We start from the raw sequence: 17,408 nt of genomic DNA, 5'->3' as shown, positions 1-17,408 counted from the left end.
AGGGCAATGATACATGGGGCCACTCCAACACTGCAGCCAGCCCCAGCACCACAGCAGCATCTTTTGGTACAGAGACAAGGCGGGTCCTCAGCACTAAGCTCTGACAAATGCTCTGCCAAGGCCTGGCAAGCCACTGGGACCCTTGTCCCAAAAACCTGTGTGTGACGCCCAATTTACGCACCAAATCAAGGTGTTTTCCTTTATTAACGTAAATGCACAGATACAGGTGCCAGGTACAAACCAGCACACTATTGGTGGAAACTAACATTTATACACAAGATATTAACCACCTAATACATATTCAGTTATTCTGTTAAAAGGATTGGTTAAAATTCTTCACCTACCATGTAAATAATTATGCATGCCCACTATGGTTTTTGAGACCTTTACTTCCTTAATCTTTTGGGTTGGCAGGTTTCTTGAGCGGGTGGTCTTTGACTCAGTAGCCATCATCTCCCCCAACAGAATTAACTTTGCCCTAGTTTCACTTAAATTTGGCAACACTAAGCAGTCCTTCAAAGGCCATTAACAAAGCAGCCTATCATTCACTTTGGAGCTTTTGTTCTGATACAGTAATATATGCATAGTATTGTTAGGGTAAAGTGAGCTAAATAGATCTTTATCCGTATCAGGACTTCTCCCTGCCTGTTTGTTGGCCCAGGAAGGGAAAAGCACCCCTCTCTGCCCAGGAAGGATGCTGGGCTGATCCCTGGGCCGTCATGACAGGAACTACCACGTGAAGGGGACACCTGTGAGAATATGGGCACACGGGTGTGCACCCACCCTGTTCTGAAGGCCCCTGTGCCCCAGCCGTCCCAGGGCAGTAATCGCACACACATCCTCCTCCAGCGGCTCCCACCCGCTCCAGGCAGGACAGAGCAGGACCGCGGGCACAGCAGCCTGGAGGCAGCCCCCAGCCCCGCTCCAGGCCTGCTCAAGGGAGCCCTTCCCTCCCACACGTACGGGGACCTCCTTCCTCAGCACCAGCCACCGCTCCCCGGGCCCCGGGGCCGCGCCAGCAGCAGCCAGAGCTCCCCACCCCGGAGGGCGGGAAGGCGACTGGACCCCGACAGGCCCTCTGAAGAGTCCCGACCTCGCTGGAGGCGGCTCTGAGGCCCCTCAGCCCCCGCTGCCCGACGGGGCTCGGTACCGGCCTCGGCCCCCGCCCCGCGGCAGGGCTGGGCCGGGCCGGGCCGGGCCGGGCCGGGCCGGGCCGGGCCGGGCCGGGCCGGCTCTCCGGAGGGAAGCGGCTACCCCGCCACCATGACAGCACTCGCCCACCGTCCGCCCCATCTCAAGATGGCGGGTGGGCAGGGGAGAACGTGTGAGGAGTCACGTGCCTCACCGTGGCCCAATCAGCAGTGGGAGCGGGGGGGCGGGGGACGGGGCCTGCGCGGCGGGCCTGCGCTAAGATGGCGGACGATAAGGTGAGTGGGGCGGCGCAGCGGGAAGGGTCCGGTCGGTTGTGGTGGGGCGGGCCTGGGGCTGAGGGAGCAGCGCTGGGTTCTTGTTCCTGGACGCTGCCTGCGGGGGCGGGTATCAGTCTGCGTGTCTTCCCCCAGGATCCGTTGCCCAAGCTGAAGGACCTCGCGTTCCTGAAGGACCAGCTGGAGAGCCTGCAGCGCAGGGTGGAGGACGAGGTGCAGGCTGGCGTGGGGCAGGTAAGGCGCACCCCCCGCCGGCGTGGCGAGCTCCGTGCCTCGGGGCCGGCCTGTCACCCCTTGCGAGGCTGATATTCCGAAGGAAATGGAATGTTCTGCTAAGTTATAACAAGGAACTATGTGAGCTTGGCAAAACAGAATTTGACGGCCAGAGAAGGGAACTCTGAGAGACAGGGAAGCGCTTGTTTTACAACTATATCCATGAGGAGAGCTGAGAGACTGATAAAAGCAAATATCCCGCCTCAGAAGATGCTGCAGACGGGGTGATAAAAGTGTATAGTCAGGGAGAACAACTAATTGGGGTGTTGATAAGAACTAAAAGTGCCCTTTAGGTGAACTATCCTCATGATAATACTAAAAATCATGCCTATAGGACAGGAACCCACCGCTCAAATAAGCCCCTCAGTCTCTGAACATGCATGGTAAATTTAAAGGGAGCTGTACCTTTAAGGTGAAATGAGAAAAGAAATTAACCAATTATTAGCTGAGGTGTGTGAATATTAGCTGTGACTGACACGTTTAACTCTATAAATGCCTTATAGTTTCTCAGTGTGGTGTGCTGGCTTTGTGGGGTTACCGCCTAGCGCCCATCTTTGCACAAAAATGAATTAAATGAAATACCTCCGCTCTGTGTGTAGTTTGGCGTTTTGCCCACCGGGCAAACAAACCCACTTTTCAGGACAAGGGGGCTTGGAAAAAGAATAAAAATCCCCAGGGCATGTCCCTGCTCTGCATCCCCTGTGCCAGCCTGCCCTGCCCAGTGGCCTCACTGTTCACTCTTCTCTGCAGGATGGTTCTCTGCTGGCCTCACCTTTTCTCAAAGGCTTCCTGGCAGGCTACCTTGTAGCTAAACTTCGCTTCTCGGCTATCCTGGGATTCATGGCTGGAACCTGCACAGGGATATATGCTGCTCAGAACTACGCCGTCCCCAATGTTGAAAAGACAGTACGGGACTATTTCAGCTTACTGAAAAAAGGTCGGGACTAGCAAGGAGGCCTTTGGCAGCAGTGACTCTAGGAACCGTACTCCTTAGCAGGTGCAGAAGATTCTTAGGGCCTTCAGAGGCACATCACGTACACTGTTCTTTTCTGCTGGGAAAGGGCTTTACACCACATCATTGCAAGGCATCAGCGGGTCTGGCTATGGGGTATTTATTAGAGCATCATTGCAGCGGTGATCACTCCACTAACTCACAGTAGCTTGGAAGCATTGGCAGCTGACGGTTCGCCACCTGCCTTTTCCTGTCATCTCTCTCCCCATGTCCCTGCAGGCTGAAAGGCTGCCTGGGACATGTCATCACGCTCACCACCTGTATGCCCTTCTGCTGAGTGCACGCTTTGCCCTAGGAACGTGCTTTGTGTGGCTTCCTAGAGAGACTTGCAGTTCTCTTCCTAACGAAAGATAAAACCATTCACTGTGTCAGAAATGTAGCAGGTAACATCCTGTTTTAATTAGGATCCTTAAATTAATGGTATTTGGTGTCTTCTTGAATGTCCTAGGGTACAAGTCTGTCTGGCCTGTCTGCACTGGTAGCAGCTCACCCTTGCTGGCTGCCACCTGAAAATGGTGATGTTTGGTAATGCTGGTGGCTCTGCAAGCCGGATGCTCCAGAGGGGCCTGTGGGGACTGATGCTGGTCTTGTCTGTAGTCATATATGGCTCTCATGCTCCCCTCCTGACCATGTGCAAGGTGGATGGGAAGATCCCCTTCAGCTCCACATCTGTTGTGGTTCTTATCGAGCTGACGAAACTGGTGTTCTCCCTCATGTTCCTGCTGACCTGGAATCGGGAGCTGCTGGGAGTCGCCATGTCGTGGCACCATGCTGTCCCCTTTGCCCTCTCTGCCCTGCTTTATGCTGCCAACAACAACCTGGTGGTTCACATGCAGCTCTTCATGGATCCCAGCACCTACCAGGTCTTGAGTAACTTAAAGATTGTCAGCACCGCACTCCTCTACAGCCTCCTCCTGCGCAAAAGACTGAGCATGCGCAAATGGCTGGCGCTTTTCCTGCTGGTGGCTGCTGGGGTGAGCTACAGCTGTGGCGGCCTGCAGGATCCTGGCAGCCCCTCCAAGATGCAGCTTCACATCACACTGGTGGGCTTGTTGCTGATCTCTGTGTACTGCCTGATATCAGGCTTGTCTGCTGTCTACACGGAAGCCATTCTGAAAACCCAGGCGCTGCCTCTCAGCCTTCAGAACCTCTTCCTTTACTTCTTTGGGGTCCTGCTCAACTTGATCGGCTACTTCTGGAGCAGTGCAGAGGGCAGTTTCTTGGAGGGCTTTTCCTCCTGGGTGCTGGTGATTGTGGTCAGCCAGGCCTTGAATGGCTTGATCATGTCTGTGGTCATGAAGCACAGCAGTAACATCACCAGGCTTTTTGTGATCTCCTGCTCTGTCCTGGTCAATGCCCTCCTGTCCATCACCCTCTTCAACCTTCAGCTCACCCTCCTCTTCTTCATTGCCATCTCATGCGTCAGCCTCGCTGTTCATTTGTACTATGGGGTTACATAGATGCTGCGTTCCTGCCCTGTGTGTGCCAGGGCAGTCTTCAGTTGTTCCTCAGGGGTGTTTAGTGCTTGTGCTGGGGTTAGAAGCACAGCAGTAGTCTGGCCATCAGCCCACCTGCCCTGTTGTTTGCAGGGAGTCATTGCTGGTGGGTGCATGAAAGACTAGCAAGGGGCCCCCAGCGGAGGAGTGCTGAGGGGGACTGTCCTGGTTCCTGAGGGTAAGCTGAGCCCTGCTCCAGCCCAGCTGGGCTTTGTGCCACAGAGTTCCTGCATGATTAGGTGGGCCCAGCCTCAAGGGTGGGTCCTGAGCACCTCGTTCACATGGCATATCGCATTCTCAAGCTGCTTCCCCCATCTTCCCCGCACCAAAGAGTGCACCTGTTTCTTGTGCCTGTAAATGCGCCTGCACTGGTTAGCTCCACTGTGCTGTGGGCTCTGTGTGCAGGCAGCCCTGCTGCACAACTGCTACCTGGCCAGCGTTGGTCTGATGCTGGTTTGACTCCTGTGGATGGTGCTTCCCCATGGCAGGGCGGCTGTGTCCATCTCATGTGCCCATCTGATCCCCAGCCCTTGGCTTCAGGGGAGCTTTGGTGCTGTGGGAGGTGCCCCCTCTGTGGCTTGTGCCCCCCCAGAGCCTCTAGTGAGGTGGGGAAGAGGGTTTTTCCCTCTGGGTCTGTAGAGGTACTAGCCATCAGAATGGGGCTAGGTGATGCTGCTGGAAGAGCCTCATGCTGTGGCCAGAGGCACTTCTCCCACCTCTCTCTCTGTTTCTTCAGCCCATCCCTTGCTCCAGCCCCTGGGTGAACGGCTGTTGTCCTTAGGCCCTTCTCAAGCATAGTGTCGCTGCTCTGTGCAGAGCAGATGGGGAATAGGGGAGATGTGAGAACTGTTTCACCTGCTCCCCAAAAGTGAGGCAGCACCTGAATTTGTACCAATGCTGTGAGTTCCTGGCAGGCAGAAGTCACTGCTGGCTCTGGCTGGGGTTATTAAAGTTGTAGTTCAACACCATGCTTGTGTCTGTCTTCCCTGCAGGAAGGTGTCTTTTGCTTGACAGGTGGCCAGGGGCATATTGGCCTGAAGACATTCATCAGTGAAGGTACACCTGCTTTATTCTATGTGGCAGCAGCCCAGGGGCCACTAGCCCTCGCACCATGCCTGCTTTGCTCCTGTTCCAGGGCTGTGCCCGGACCGATGCTCCCACAGGCACATGCCTAGTGGCAGAGCAGGCTTTTCCCAATGGGGACAGAGGGATGAAGCACTCCCCATGTTCTGCCAGCCAGCACCTTCCCTGGAGCCACATTTCTGCAGGGAGCAGCTCTCAGAAGCCAAAGTGGGCAGGATTGGAGGCCTTGCCCTGTGTAACTCTCTTAGCTGGGCTTGGCCAGTCCCCTGGCATCAGGGCTTGTGGCTTACTCCAGGGAGGTGGGGTTGAGATGGCAGGGGTCTGCAGGCACCCCATCCTGCCTGCCTGCCAGTGCAGCAGTGCCTGCCACCTTGGGATGCTGGCTCAGGGTGTCTGTGTGGTGGCATTGGCTGAGCACAGCCATTTGGCTTCCCGCAGCTGCTGGTTGTGCCCAGTGAGCTGCACAGCATCTTGGAGCACCTCCTACAGCAGCACCCGGTACCAGTGGTCCAGTGCCTCCCTCCGCTCCTCTGCCAGGCGCTGCTGGTCCCATAGCACCTGTAGGGACAGCTGGGGCTGCCTGGCATAGCCCTGGCAGCTTGGAGGTGCATCCCCAGCCCTCCCTGCACACCTGCAGCAGGTGCTGCCTGCAGGCCTGCCTCTCCTGCTGGTGTCTCTGCAGCAGGGCCTCCAGGTCCCACTTGGCTGCCTCCCCGCTCCCTCTGTACTGCCTCCAGGCTCAGGCCCAGTGTGGCCACCTCCTGTTGACAGTGAGCTGTGTCCCACTGCAGGGTACAGGGACAAGGACATGGCAGCTCTGGGGTGTTTCTGCTCCCTGAGGCTGCCCTGCCCTGGGAGAGCAGAGCCAGGGAAGAAGTAGAGCCTGGAGCCCACAAGTGATGGGCTCTCTTCCCACGCACACCTCCCTGGTTGGCTTCTGCCCTGACACTGCCCCATTCCCAAGCTCCCGCTGGAGGAGCAGGCAGTGCTGAGCCCACAGCTGCTGCCTCTGTGCCTTGGCCATGGCATACTGGACCTCCAGGGATGGGCATGGCTGGCTCTGACTCCCTGTCTGGTGGAGAGCAGAGCCAGCTCGGACAGCCTGGGGACCCAGTGCTGCTGGTGCAGTAGACTGCAGGCACTGGGTGTTCCCCCTGCCTGGGAGCAGCAGCCAGGCCACCAGTGGGGTCCCGCTTACTGTGTCACCTCCAGTCTGTGGCCATGGCTGTGGCGCTTTGCTCTGCAAGTGCTCCTCCAGTGAGCTCTGTCCTGTGCTCCCCAAGTCTTGGTTGTCCCCTCCCTGGCTGCTCTTTCTGGCACCATTCCTGGGTGGGGAGAGGGAAGCAGAATGAGAGTGATGTGGTATGGCTGAAGAAGCCAGTTTAAATGAACCACTGAGGTTCATGAGCCAGTTTAAATTAATGACTGAGGCCTCTTGAGTGAAGCCGTTTCCCACCATGTGAAGTGATGCTCTGTGCCCACATATCAGCCACCCAGGCGTGGGGTGTGCGCCTGTCCCCATGCTCCAGACCTGCTGGCTCCCAGCTGGCACTGGTTGGGGGTGTTTGGGTCCTAGGCTGCTGGCGTGGTGCTGTATTCCCTGCATCGACCTGGTCCTGTCGGAGGAGAAAGGATGTTACGGAGACGCAACCAGGATTCAGGGCTTTTCCTGTACCTGGGTTGTTCCTGGATGAGCAGGCTGTGGCCTGACCTGTGCCCACCTTGGCACTGGGCTGGCACATCTGACTTGTCCTAAGCACCTCAGCTGCTGCCTGCTTCTCCTCCCACCTTTGGCTCTTCAGCACCTGGAGGAAGGAGGTGGGAGTCCTTGCTGGGGTGCTGGAGACCTCCAGGCATGGCACAGCTCCAGGGACACATCCCACCCCAACTGTCTCGCCCCCCAGGCAGGCAGCCCCCAGCCCCTGCCCTCAGGGCCAGAGGAGGCTCTTGACACCAGGGTGGAGCCTGGACCTTATCCAACTGAGGGGGGTCCCACCTGATGGCCAGGGCATTCCCCTGCCTGCAGCTCCCACAGGGTTCTCCGCAGCTGGGCCACAGCCATCTTCTGCTCAGGGAGGCCAGCTCCAGCCAGCAGCTCCATCCGCAGCCCTCAGATCTCCCTTTGACGTGCTGCAATCTCTTGCACCGGGTCCCAGAGGGTGGCTGAGATCGTCTTGTCCAGCACCTTCACCCGCTTAGCCAACCCCAGGGCTGCCACGATCTCTTCTCTGGAGGTGTCTGGGAGAGCAGCAAGCTCTGACCTATGAGAGCCTGAGGATGGGTTAGCTGCACTGGGAGCAAGCCCACATCCCAAGGGGTGGTAGCAACCCCTTGGCTCCCAGCCACAGGCTCCCATTGGGGTGTCCAGGTCTCTCCTGCTTCACCTCTGGGTACCAAATCCCCCCTGACCCTACAGCAGGCACCACATGGGTGCCAAAGAGGGGATCCAGCTCAGCCCCAGTGCAGAGATGCAGCTCTTGTACGTGCGGCTCAGGGCAGGGCCTGGGGGCCCCAGGGGATGCCAGGATCCTGAGAGCTGAGCGCTGGCGCCTGCCATCCTCCAGCTTCCGCTCCATGGTGAGACTGAAGAGGCTGCTGGAACTAGAGAGAGGCCGGTGCATGAGCAGGGCTGCAGCAGTGCCTGGAGCCAGTCCTGGCACCCCATGGCCCAATCCTTCCCAACCCTGCAGGATATCAGCTGAATCCCTCACCCCTGCATGGTCGAGCGCCCGTCTGCGGGGGGCTGCAGTGCCGGGATGACACCCAGCCCCCAGGCATAGACACTGATGGCAGCTTGGGCATCTGGTACAGAAATTTCCATTGCCTCCTCCACCATCCTGGAAGCAGAGAGAGACAAGATCAAACAAGGAGGGTCGCATCCACCCACCTCCTGCATACCCAGGCCCCCTCAGGGGGAATACCCCTGGCTGTCCTCGAGCTGGGCACCATGCTCCTTGCTCAGCCCCATGCTCGGTGTTGGGGTACCAGCCCCTCAGGAGTAGCTGCCTGACCACAGGGCATCAGGTACCTACAGGCCCAAGGGCATGACATCCAACACTTGCAGGGTTCAGCTGTCAGGACAGAGCAGGTCCCAGGCTTTGTCAGGGGCGCAGACCTAGAATGGGCTGTGTTAAATGGGGGGCAGAAAGAGGGGGCTGCTGGCATCCTGCACTCACTAGGACCCCCAGGTTGCTTGTGGCCATGCAGAGGTAAGGGCTGGGAAGGGAGAGATCTCAGGGTCACTTCCAGCTTTTCCAGCACCAGGGAAAGACAGAGCACTGGGAACACCAGACCCCTGTGCAGAGCTTGGGAGGTCCCTGACAACATCCTGGAGTATCCTGCTGGCATCACTCCTGTGCCAACCAGGCACATGCTGGAGGGGTCTTCAGGCCACAGGGAGCAGTGGCTGTCAGGAAACGTCCAGCCATACAGTGAGCAGGAGGGTGTTAGAGGGCTCTCACATTCCCACCATGCTGCTGGAGCCTGGGAGATGCCCCGTGGGCAGCCCAGGCTTCCCACACCTGGGAAGTCCTGCAAAGAGGTGAGAAAACCTGGGATCTGAAAGTATCCAGCCCCTGGTCACCCACCAGCATAGGGGACTGGGTGCCAGTCCTGGGGCAATACATGCCCCTTGGCACAGCAGGGTCCTGCCAGTGGCAGAGGGGGAATGGGACCCCCACCCCAGGGCATCCTGGCTCCTGCCCTACCTGGACCAGGCTGACAGTTTGCAGGCTCTGTGCATTGCCCCCCACGGCCTCCAGTTCTTGGAAGACAGCATCGATCACCTGAGGACAAGCTGGTCAAGCTGGAAGCTGTTGGTTCTTGGCATCCATGGCTGGGTCTCACACCCGTACCAGCAGGACTGGGGTCAGCCGGATGACCTGGGAGGCCAACACCATGCAGTTACACTGTCATGTCTCCCTGTCACCTCTCCCCTGCCATGTCCTGTGCCCTCACCTGCCAGACAATGCTCTGGAATGGCAGCTGGGTCCCAGGGCCATGGGGATCCCACAGCAGCAAGGACATGCTGTAGCCAAGGGGAACCAGGGCCAGCTGGGGTCTTGCCAACTCCAGGACCTTCTCCTTGTAGGAGAGACGTAGCCAACAGAGCAGGGGTGGCATGGCACAGCCAGCATGACACAGCACGGACAGCGCCATGCAGATGACCCAGCACACAGGGCATCAACATGGATCAGACAGCACAACATGGGTGGTATGGCACAGGTAGCACAGCACAGCTAGCCCAGTACAGATGGCATAGTGTAGATGCACCACATGCACACCAGAGAGAGCATGGGCAGTAAGGCACAGGCAGCACAGCACAGCATGGAAGCCACATCCCAGCATCCAAGAGGAAACAGGGAAGGGGTGAGAAACACCAGCAGAGCCACACATAGGACCAAGCCCTGGGTCTCCAGCACTGCCTGTGACACCTGAGGAGCTCCAGGACCACAGCTGGGTGTCCCAGCCCATGGCTTAGGCCAGCATATCTCTGTCTCATCTGGCTGGGGACAGGGCTGCAGAAGAAGGACTTGGGGCCCACAACACCTGTCCTGCATCCAAGCAGAAGACACCATCAACAGTCAAGCAGCTGCCCTGCCACAAGGGAGGGAAGGTGATAATGTTCAGCTTTCTGCCATCCCAGTATGACTATGCAGGCTAAAGGTGGGATTGGACGCACTGGGATGGAGATGGCAGGGGTGGCATAGAGGGCCTGGCACAGGCAGGGGTGTAGGGAGACCCCCTCCCTTTCCCTGCTATCTGGTAATCCCCAGGAGTCCCCACAAGAAAAGCGCCCATAGTGGTGTAGGGCAGGATCAGCCCAAGACCTCAGCACCCATATGGGTCCTGAGCATGGCAGGTGGCTGGGACGGGAACCCCTGCTCCTGCCTGGTTCCCTGGGGACCCTCGTCCCCTTGATGCCCATGTCCCTGCCACTCTCACCTGGACCTCCTTCCCAGTGAAGAGCTGCAGGGGGTCTTCACTGCTGGCCTCACAGCTCTCCCCCGCCCCTGAAAACGCTGAGTGTGGGGTGGTGCAGGGGTGTCATCCCCACCTACACCAGCTCTGTTCCCCCCTGCAGCCTGGGGCCAGGTCCCACAGCTTCACATCATCCCTGAGCCCTCCCACTATGACCAAGGTGCTCAGAGCCACCAGGGTGGGGAGGAGACCCCCTCCCCATCACCACCACCCAGGCCAACCCCACCAGCATGGGCAGCAGTCCCAGTGCCAGGACGGCTGTGGCTGCCACCCTAGCCCTGTTCCCTGGCATGGGGGTTTGGGCTGAAGGCAGGTGTCCTCAGCCCTAGCTCTACCTGCTGCCTGGCAGAGTCCCACAGCTGCTCGTACATACACATCCTTCTCAGCCTGCCAGGACGCAGGGCAGAGAGGGAATGAGCCGGGTCCCGCCCCACACACCCAGCACCTGCCAGGAGCTGGATGAGCCCCTGGGGAGCTGGGCAGCACCTGGCCATGCCACACAGAAGGCAGGGGACAGATCCCCCCAAAACCACCCTGTGATGTCTGCCAATATGGCAGTCACCTCCCCAGCGTCCATGGCTACCTCAGTACTGGCAGCCCTTGAGCTGCAGTTTCGGACAGGGCAAGGGACGAGGTTACACGGAGATATCGTGTTCCTTTGCATATTAATGGGTGTTGGGCACGGTCATGTCGGCAGAAGTGGACAGGGACCAAGCCCAGCCTGGAGGCACCATGTCCTGGAAACAAAGCCCTGCTGGCCAGGGGGTCAGCAGGGCCATGGGAGGCAGGTGGGTGCTGGGACCCACTCACACCATTGCCATGCTCCTGGCTCCAAGAGGGACACCTTTGCAAGCCAAGGACAGGAGATGAGGGACCTTGGACTATCATGAAGGTTTTTCTAGACACCAGAAGCAACCGCAAACCCCAGAATGACATTTATTGGAGATCAGTCGTATGAAGAAGGCACAAAAGGAAATGCTGAAGCTGAGGATCTATGTGGTGTGTGTAAATGCAGACTGTGGGAGACAGAAGAGAGGTCCCAGGACAGACCCTGCCCCTTGCATTTGGACAGGACCAGGCACAATGAGGAGATGCACACATGTCCCTCCACCTGCCGCCGTTCCCCTTATAGAATGAGATTGCAATGCTGCCCCTGCTGCCCTGAGCCCCTGCCTTTGCTAGCACCTGTGTAACCACCAACAGTGCTCCCAGGAACACTAGCACACAGGCAGTAAAGCCCCATCCCTCCCCTCCAGCTGCTCAGGGCTGATGTGGGCTGATGGCACAACCCCACCACCCTCACCCTCAACCCACATGCAGCTGCAAACCTGTGTGCCCTCAAACATGCAGCATACCCTAAGCCAATCACAGATCCACAGCTGGACCCTGGGCCCTGTGTAGCCACGCTCCAGCTCCAGCCTTTGGTCTTTCCACACCCTGGATTCTCACCCACTGGCTAGTCCAGCCTTTGCTCACATGTGCATGTGCACAAACAGAATAGAGAGTGAGGTGACACAGAAAATATGCAGGAATAGATTTTAATGAGAAGGCAAGACAGACCATGGGGACAAAGCACAGGGCTTGTCCAGACAAGTGCTGCCTACCTATGACCAGCCCCCATCTTCCCTGTCCTCTTTCTCCCATGCTTGTTCCTTCCCCACCCACCATGATCCTCCCTTTGATCCTTCCCATGTGTTCCCCAGTAAGTTTTTCACATTCCCCCAATCTCCCTCAGCATCCCATAATCATCCCACAATCAATTTTCTCTTTCCTATGAGACTTTTTCTGAATAAGTGAGAACCCAGAATAAACCCGTTTTCTTCTTATCAGTTAAAAAGTTTTGGGTTGAACCTCTTCAAGGTCACACTTGAGGGGTTTGTCCACTAGTGCTCTAAGAGCTCAGGTCTTGGTTGCTGTCTCTGTTACTTCCTACTCGTTAGTGTTTTTGTACAGGGGTGTTTAATTTATTAATTTTCTTGTCTTTTGTGGTTTTTCTCTTATGCTGAATAGCATCCTCACAACCAGACATCCACACAGCCATGGCTCAGGCATGGAGGAGAGGTGGAGGATCAGCAGGGGGGCCACAGAGGCTGCAAGGACAGCTGGGCTGGGGGTCACAGGGCTGCAAGGTGCAGTGGGGGGTCTGGGGAGGGACCACCAGATCCCAGTGAGGCTTGAGGCATCTGAGCGCCGCCTGCAGCAATGCAAATATGATGGAGCTGAACTCTTCTTGTTCAGGACAGATGATATCACAGGGGCAATGGGTGCACACTGGGGCTTGCGGAGTTAAAGCTGGCCATAAGGAAAACCATCCCGGGAGGGTGTGGCCCTGGGACAGAGCAGAGCAAGGGGCTTGGCTTTGGGGTTTCCTCAAAACTTGGTTGGGCAAAGCCGCAGCCACTGTGGGATAATGCTGGGGGCAGTCCTGCTTCACAGGGGAACCTGGACTGGGGACACTGAGAGAGCCCCTCACCAGCTTGTGGGGGTCCTGTGAATATTCCCACAGAGGTCTTGGCCTTGCAGCCCCTGGGACTGAGCCTTTGCGGGAAAACACTGCTGGGAATGGTCACACGCCCCCTTCACACTTTGTGGCAGGGCTGGATGAGCCCTGGCCTGGATCTGACCAGGCAGATGGCCCCAGCCACGCCGAGCAGGGCAAGGATAATGCAGACAGGGGCAATCACTGCAGCACTGTTACATTGCAGCACCGAGACTGGCACGTCCTTCACCAGCCTGCCCTGGTAGTGAGGTGGGGAGTGACATGTGTAGCCCTGGGGCCAGCCCTGCCCAAGGTGCCCCATGCCCGCCAGAGCCTGGAGCCCCCCAGCTCCAGAGCACGTGCAGTTGTAGGGGTTGCCAGCCGCAGCCACATCCCATAGGTGCCCCAGAAGCTTCACCTCATCCAATGGCAGCTCTGTAATCAAGTTGTTGTCCAGGTCGAGGGTGTCCAACATGGGATAATTCCTGACAGAGGGGGGAGCTTGCAGCATATTTTGGTTTAGGAAGAGCTTCTTCAGGGTACTGAGGGAAACATCTACAGTATGGAGGTGGTTGCAGCTCATGTCCAGCACTTCCAGACTGGGAGGTAGAGGTGTGAGGACTTCATCCAAGCCAGTGTTGGACAAGTTAAAAATTCGGAGAGCGACCGGCCATTGGCAGGAGGAGGACGGGTCTGCCATGAGCTTGTTCTGGCTGAGATCTAAATGCTGGAGCTCACGCAGCAGCTGTACACTTTTGCACACACTATGGTAGGATGTCAGGTTGTTGTGTTGCAGACTCAGTACCTGGAGTTGAGGGAAAGCCCCCTCGCAAAAGGCAGGCATCAAGCTGTCATCCCCAAGACTGTTTTGTGCCACATCCAGAGAGCGCAGAGCTCTGAACACCCTTCCGATGCCACAGGGCAGGCTGGTGACATGGGCACTGGTGACAGCCAGCTCCTGCAGGGTCTCCAGCCAGCTGCTCAGACTAGAGAAGTCCTGCTCACGGCCCGTCAGTGGTGCAGATGTCACATTGTGGAAGCGCAAAGACAATATGGGCAAGTCCTGGTTGGCCATTTCAGCCCAGCTTCCTCTTCCCTCAAAAATGCAGCTCTCAAATACCAGCTCCTGCACATGGGTGTAGGAGAAGAACCTCAGGACTCGGGCAAGGAGTATCTCAGGTACCAGAAGATCACCAAAAATTATTTTCCTGACAATGAGGGAGCCCAGCATTTCAATGGTGGAAGGGTCCAGGTCACTGATGGGGAAGGCTATGTACTTCTCCAGCTCTCCCCCCCAAAACTCCACAACAGAGGCTGGGAGGCACTGGATGATGCTGCCTATGCTTTCCTGGGACAGGTTGTAGCACACACAGTGCTCCTGAGTGCGACTGAAGAAACACCTGCCTTCTGCCTCCAACAGCCCCAGCCCCAGGAGGAGGAGAACAGCCACATTCATGGTGAACAGCCTAGAAATTAGGAGAGCAATGGTGAAAGGCAGCACTCTTGTGGCAGAGGCAGCTGAGGGGACCATTCAGATCCACATGATGGGAGGGCTGACTTGGGCAGGTTCAGCCCCAGAGAGCCACCCCTCAGGGACGTAGCACTGCCCTCACCACTTCTGCTCAACTGCCCTTCATGTGGGTCCTGCACACCTTGTCAGCACACCTGGCTACTCAGCCGTAACTCAGGCAAAGCTCCCAGCCCATGTCACCAGTGAAACACCCAAGAGCTACACCTGTGCCACCCACTCCTCAGCAGGGAATCGGTGGCACTGGTCTCACCCCAGCCCAAAAGCAGGGTTTCAGCAAGGCAGAGTGGCTCCTCCCAAGGCAGCAGGCACCAGGCTCTGCGCTTTCCTGCCTGGGCTGCCTTGTTGCAGAGCCTCCCTGTCCTAAGTGACCAGGAAGTCCCACAAATCAGGAGAAACTAGAAATGCTGAGGTATGGACAGTGAAGCCATATCTGGCTGACCACAGGATGGGAGAGCCACAGCTCTGTCTGTTTCTCTGTTTGGTACACACTGTAATGTGGGGCAGGAAATTGCAACAGAGGGCTTCATATTTTCCTTTTTCTCACCCAGCAATCTGATTCATTACCAGCCTCCAAGAGCTAGTACTTAGGAAATAATTTCTGAGGGTCTGTATGCATCCCTGACAGCACTGAGTATCGCTTTGCTGTCCAGCTGAGGGGAGGGTCTTACCAACAGATTGCAAAAAAGCAGCAAAGATTAAAGGTGCCTAAGAATGTGCTGACTCAGCTGTGTCTGAGCACGCAGATGGGGCAGTGGCAAGGACTCTTTAGGGGTCTCCAGCCCAACCTCCTGCTCCATGCAGGAGGTCAACAGGTCTGTTGACAGCACTAGCCCCAATCCGCCACAGCTTTTTCTGGCTGCGTCTCAAAAACTTCTGAGGACAGAGCTCTCCACACCTCTCTGTGCTTCACGGGGCTGCACCCCCCTCCCAGGGAGAAGCTCTCCTCCAGCACTTGTGTGAAGCACCCCTCACTGGGGAGGGCAACATGAAGCAGGGGTGGGTTTGTCCAGTGACTCACCAGCCAGCTCACGACTGAAATGTTTCCTTGCCTCACGGCTGCTTCTCTAGCTGCTGCCAAATCCTGGGCTTCCGTGCCAAAGGTTCTGTGAGTGCTCAGCTTTCTCCTGTGCCTGATCCTCCCCTGCCTCCAGCAGGATAAGACCTCAATGCCTGCAGGTGTCTTCCAGCTGCTGTTGGCACCTCCACAGTCTTTCCTGCCTACATTTAGATCCACACGGTCGGGCTGGCGGGCACCTGCAGGCAGGTTCCCGGGTACTGCCCTTGCTGCCACTGCGTGACTTCCCGAGCAGGACAGTGCCGGGTGCGCCACGGGAAGCAACACACCACGCAGCAAACGCCCAAGTCACTTCTGCTTCACTTCCCTGCAGCAAGGAGCTCTTGCAGCTGCAGGCTGGCGAGGGTTTTGGTTTAAGTGCCAATGCTGGTCGCTTTCCTAGGCAGGATCAGGGAAGAGAGTGCAGCAAAAGTACCCTAAATTCACTCTGGGGACCAGCCCAGACACACTTTTGCTTCCACATACTCTGGGCTTGCTGTGTCTCAGAGCCCACTGGGTGCTGAGCACTCTGCAGGAGGCCCCACAGAAGAGTACAGGACTGTCATACCCAGTATCCAGACCATCGCCAGATGCCTGTGTCTCAAGTAGGATGGGGACGGGACAAATTCCCATCCACTGTGCACACAGCCCAAGTCTGTGAAGGGCACTTCTTCACCCAAGATCAGCCTCCTTGGCAAGCTGGGTACTTGGCTTGGCCAAGGAACCCACATCTCTTGCCCCGTGCTCCTTAGGCAGCTAGTGGCTGCGCCTGTGCCAAAATGTTAATGCTCCCCATCAGCGACCAGAGGCAACCAGGCATTTGGAAAGATCCGTCAGGGATTTTGTCTTCCCCAGGGCTTTCTCTGCCTATGTTGGATTTCAGAAAAGCGACAAAACTGCTCAGCAAAAAGATTCCATTTTCAGTTTGTTGTTAATGCAGCATTGTAGAAAGACACTATCAATGCAAGAAGAGCTTGGGTAGGAGCTGCCTGTCCCACACATTCTGGGACTCTGCTGCTGGGGTGGCTGAAGGGAAGGTCTCCTTTTGCTTATTACATCTACTGCAGCTCATTTTCTTGTTCTTGGCATCTCAGGCAGAGTGCTGCACTGCTTTTGCTGCCTTTGCTTGAGCAATTCCTTGTGCACAGGGGTTCAGAAATTCCATGATTCCTCTTCTCCATTCTCAGGTTACATGAAACTGCACCTGTGTGCGTTGTGGAAAAATTGTAGCTGCCTTTCTGAATTCTCCTCGCTACTTTCTTGGGTGAAATCGGCAGCTCTAACTGTCTGGGCCTGGTACCTTTTAATTGCCCATTCCTGGCCACCAGCTGCAAATTCCCCTAGATGGCTTTCTGGGGAAAAAATGAGCACTGTATATCCTCAGTGGCCAGTCACACCCTGCTTCAAACACATGTAGTCCTGGAGCCATCTTTTGGGTGATGACTTTCTTGTTCTAGTTGCCACCGTGGAAGATCCCAAGACACCAAGCCCCACTGTCTTATGTTTCTGGTGAGTCTCTGGGCTCTTTTGGCTCCAACAACCATGCAGCCCAGCCCTGTGTGAGCAGAAACCTTGCCTGAGCCCCGAGGCTGGCTGGTTTCAGCCCCGAAAGACCAGAGAAGTTCATCCCCCCGCTGTTTTCCACCCGCCGTGCACGCTCGTGTCGATTTCCCCGCGTGGAGGCCCTGCAAACCCATCCCTGGAGCCGGTGCCGTGATCGCTCCGAAGAGGGTCACCAGTGCTCCTCAAGACCGACCCCGGCCACGCAGCCCAGCTCGCTCCCGAAGCCGCAGCAGCGGGACGGCGGGGCGCGCCCCACCAGAGCCCCTGCCCCGGCAAGGGCCGACCCTGCTCCTCCCGCGCCGGGAGCTGACGAGGCAGGGGATGCCCGGGCCGCAGAGCTCCCCGGGCTGCGGGCGGACCCGTCGGCCGAGCCGTCGGCGGGGACAGCAGGGCCCCCGGCCAACCTACGGAGTCATCCCGGCCACCCTTCCCGGATCTGCCCGCGGAGGATCGAGCAGCGTCCCAGCTGAGGCCTCCGCGTTCCGGCCCCGCCCCGGGATGGCCCCGCCC

General features: G+C 57.3%; 3 protein-coding genes across 3 annotated transcripts; 2 read left to right on the top strand and 1 right to left on the bottom strand.

Annotated features, from left to right (window-relative positions):
* Nucleotides 1–1,382: 1,382 nt before the first annotated feature.
* Nucleotides 1,383–5,176, top strand: LOC142061388 (SLC35A4 upstream open reading frame protein). The gene is made up of 3 exons (XM_075102351.1): nucleotides 1,383–1,427; nucleotides 1,563–1,661; nucleotides 2,451–5,176. Exons 1-3 carry the CDS (start codon nucleotides 1,413–1,415, stop codon nucleotides 2,646–2,648), a joined length of 312 nt encoding a protein of 103 aa, XP_074958452.1. The 5' UTR covers nucleotides 1,383–1,412; the 3' UTR covers nucleotides 2,649–5,176.
* Nucleotides 3,225–5,176, top strand: SLC35A4 (solute carrier family 35 member A4). The gene has a single exon (XM_075102350.1). It carries the CDS (start codon nucleotides 3,225–3,227, stop codon nucleotides 4,170–4,172), a length of 948 nt encoding a protein of 315 aa, XP_074958451.1. The 3' UTR covers nucleotides 4,173–5,176.
* A 6,017-nt stretch (nucleotides 5,177–11,193) lies between these two features.
* Nucleotides 11,194–17,388, bottom strand: CD14 (CD14 molecule). The gene is made up of 2 exons (XM_075102349.1): nucleotides 15,300–17,388; nucleotides 11,194–14,216 (listed from the first exon to the last, which is right to left on the bottom strand). The coding sequence occupies exon 2, from the start codon at nucleotides 14,204–14,206 to the stop codon at nucleotides 12,851–12,853; it is 1,356 nt and encodes a 451-aa protein (XP_074958450.1). The 5' UTR covers nucleotides 14,207–14,216; nucleotides 15,300–17,388; the 3' UTR covers nucleotides 11,194–12,850.
* Nucleotides 17,389–17,408: the final 20 nt, after the last annotated feature.

The sequence above is a fragment of the Phalacrocorax aristotelis genome, chromosome 8 (assembly GCF_949628215.1).
Source record: "Phalacrocorax aristotelis chromosome 8, bGulAri2.1, whole genome shotgun sequence".
In the NCBI taxonomy this organism is placed as follows: Eukaryota; Metazoa; Chordata; class Aves; order Suliformes; family Phalacrocoracidae; genus Phalacrocorax; species Phalacrocorax aristotelis.
The sequence above is the reverse complement of the archived record's forward strand: the minus strand, read 5'-3'. Positions and strand labels throughout refer to the sequence as shown.

Bases quoted from the DNA above. Each gene is read 5' to 3' on its own strand.
- LOC142061388 (XM_075102351.1), top strand. The intron at 1,662-2,450 runs GTAAGGCGCACC...TCTTCTCTGCAG, and splicing joins TGCAGGCTGGCGTGGGGCAG to GATGGTTCTCTGCTGGCCTC.
- SLC35A4 (XM_075102350.1), top strand. From the start codon at position 3,225: ATGGTGATGTTTGGTAATGCTGGTGGCTCTGCAAGCCGGATGCTCCAG.
- CD14 (XM_075102349.1), bottom strand. From the start codon at position 14,206: ATGAATGTGGCTGTTCTCCTCCTCCTGGGGCTGGGGCTGTTGGAGGCA.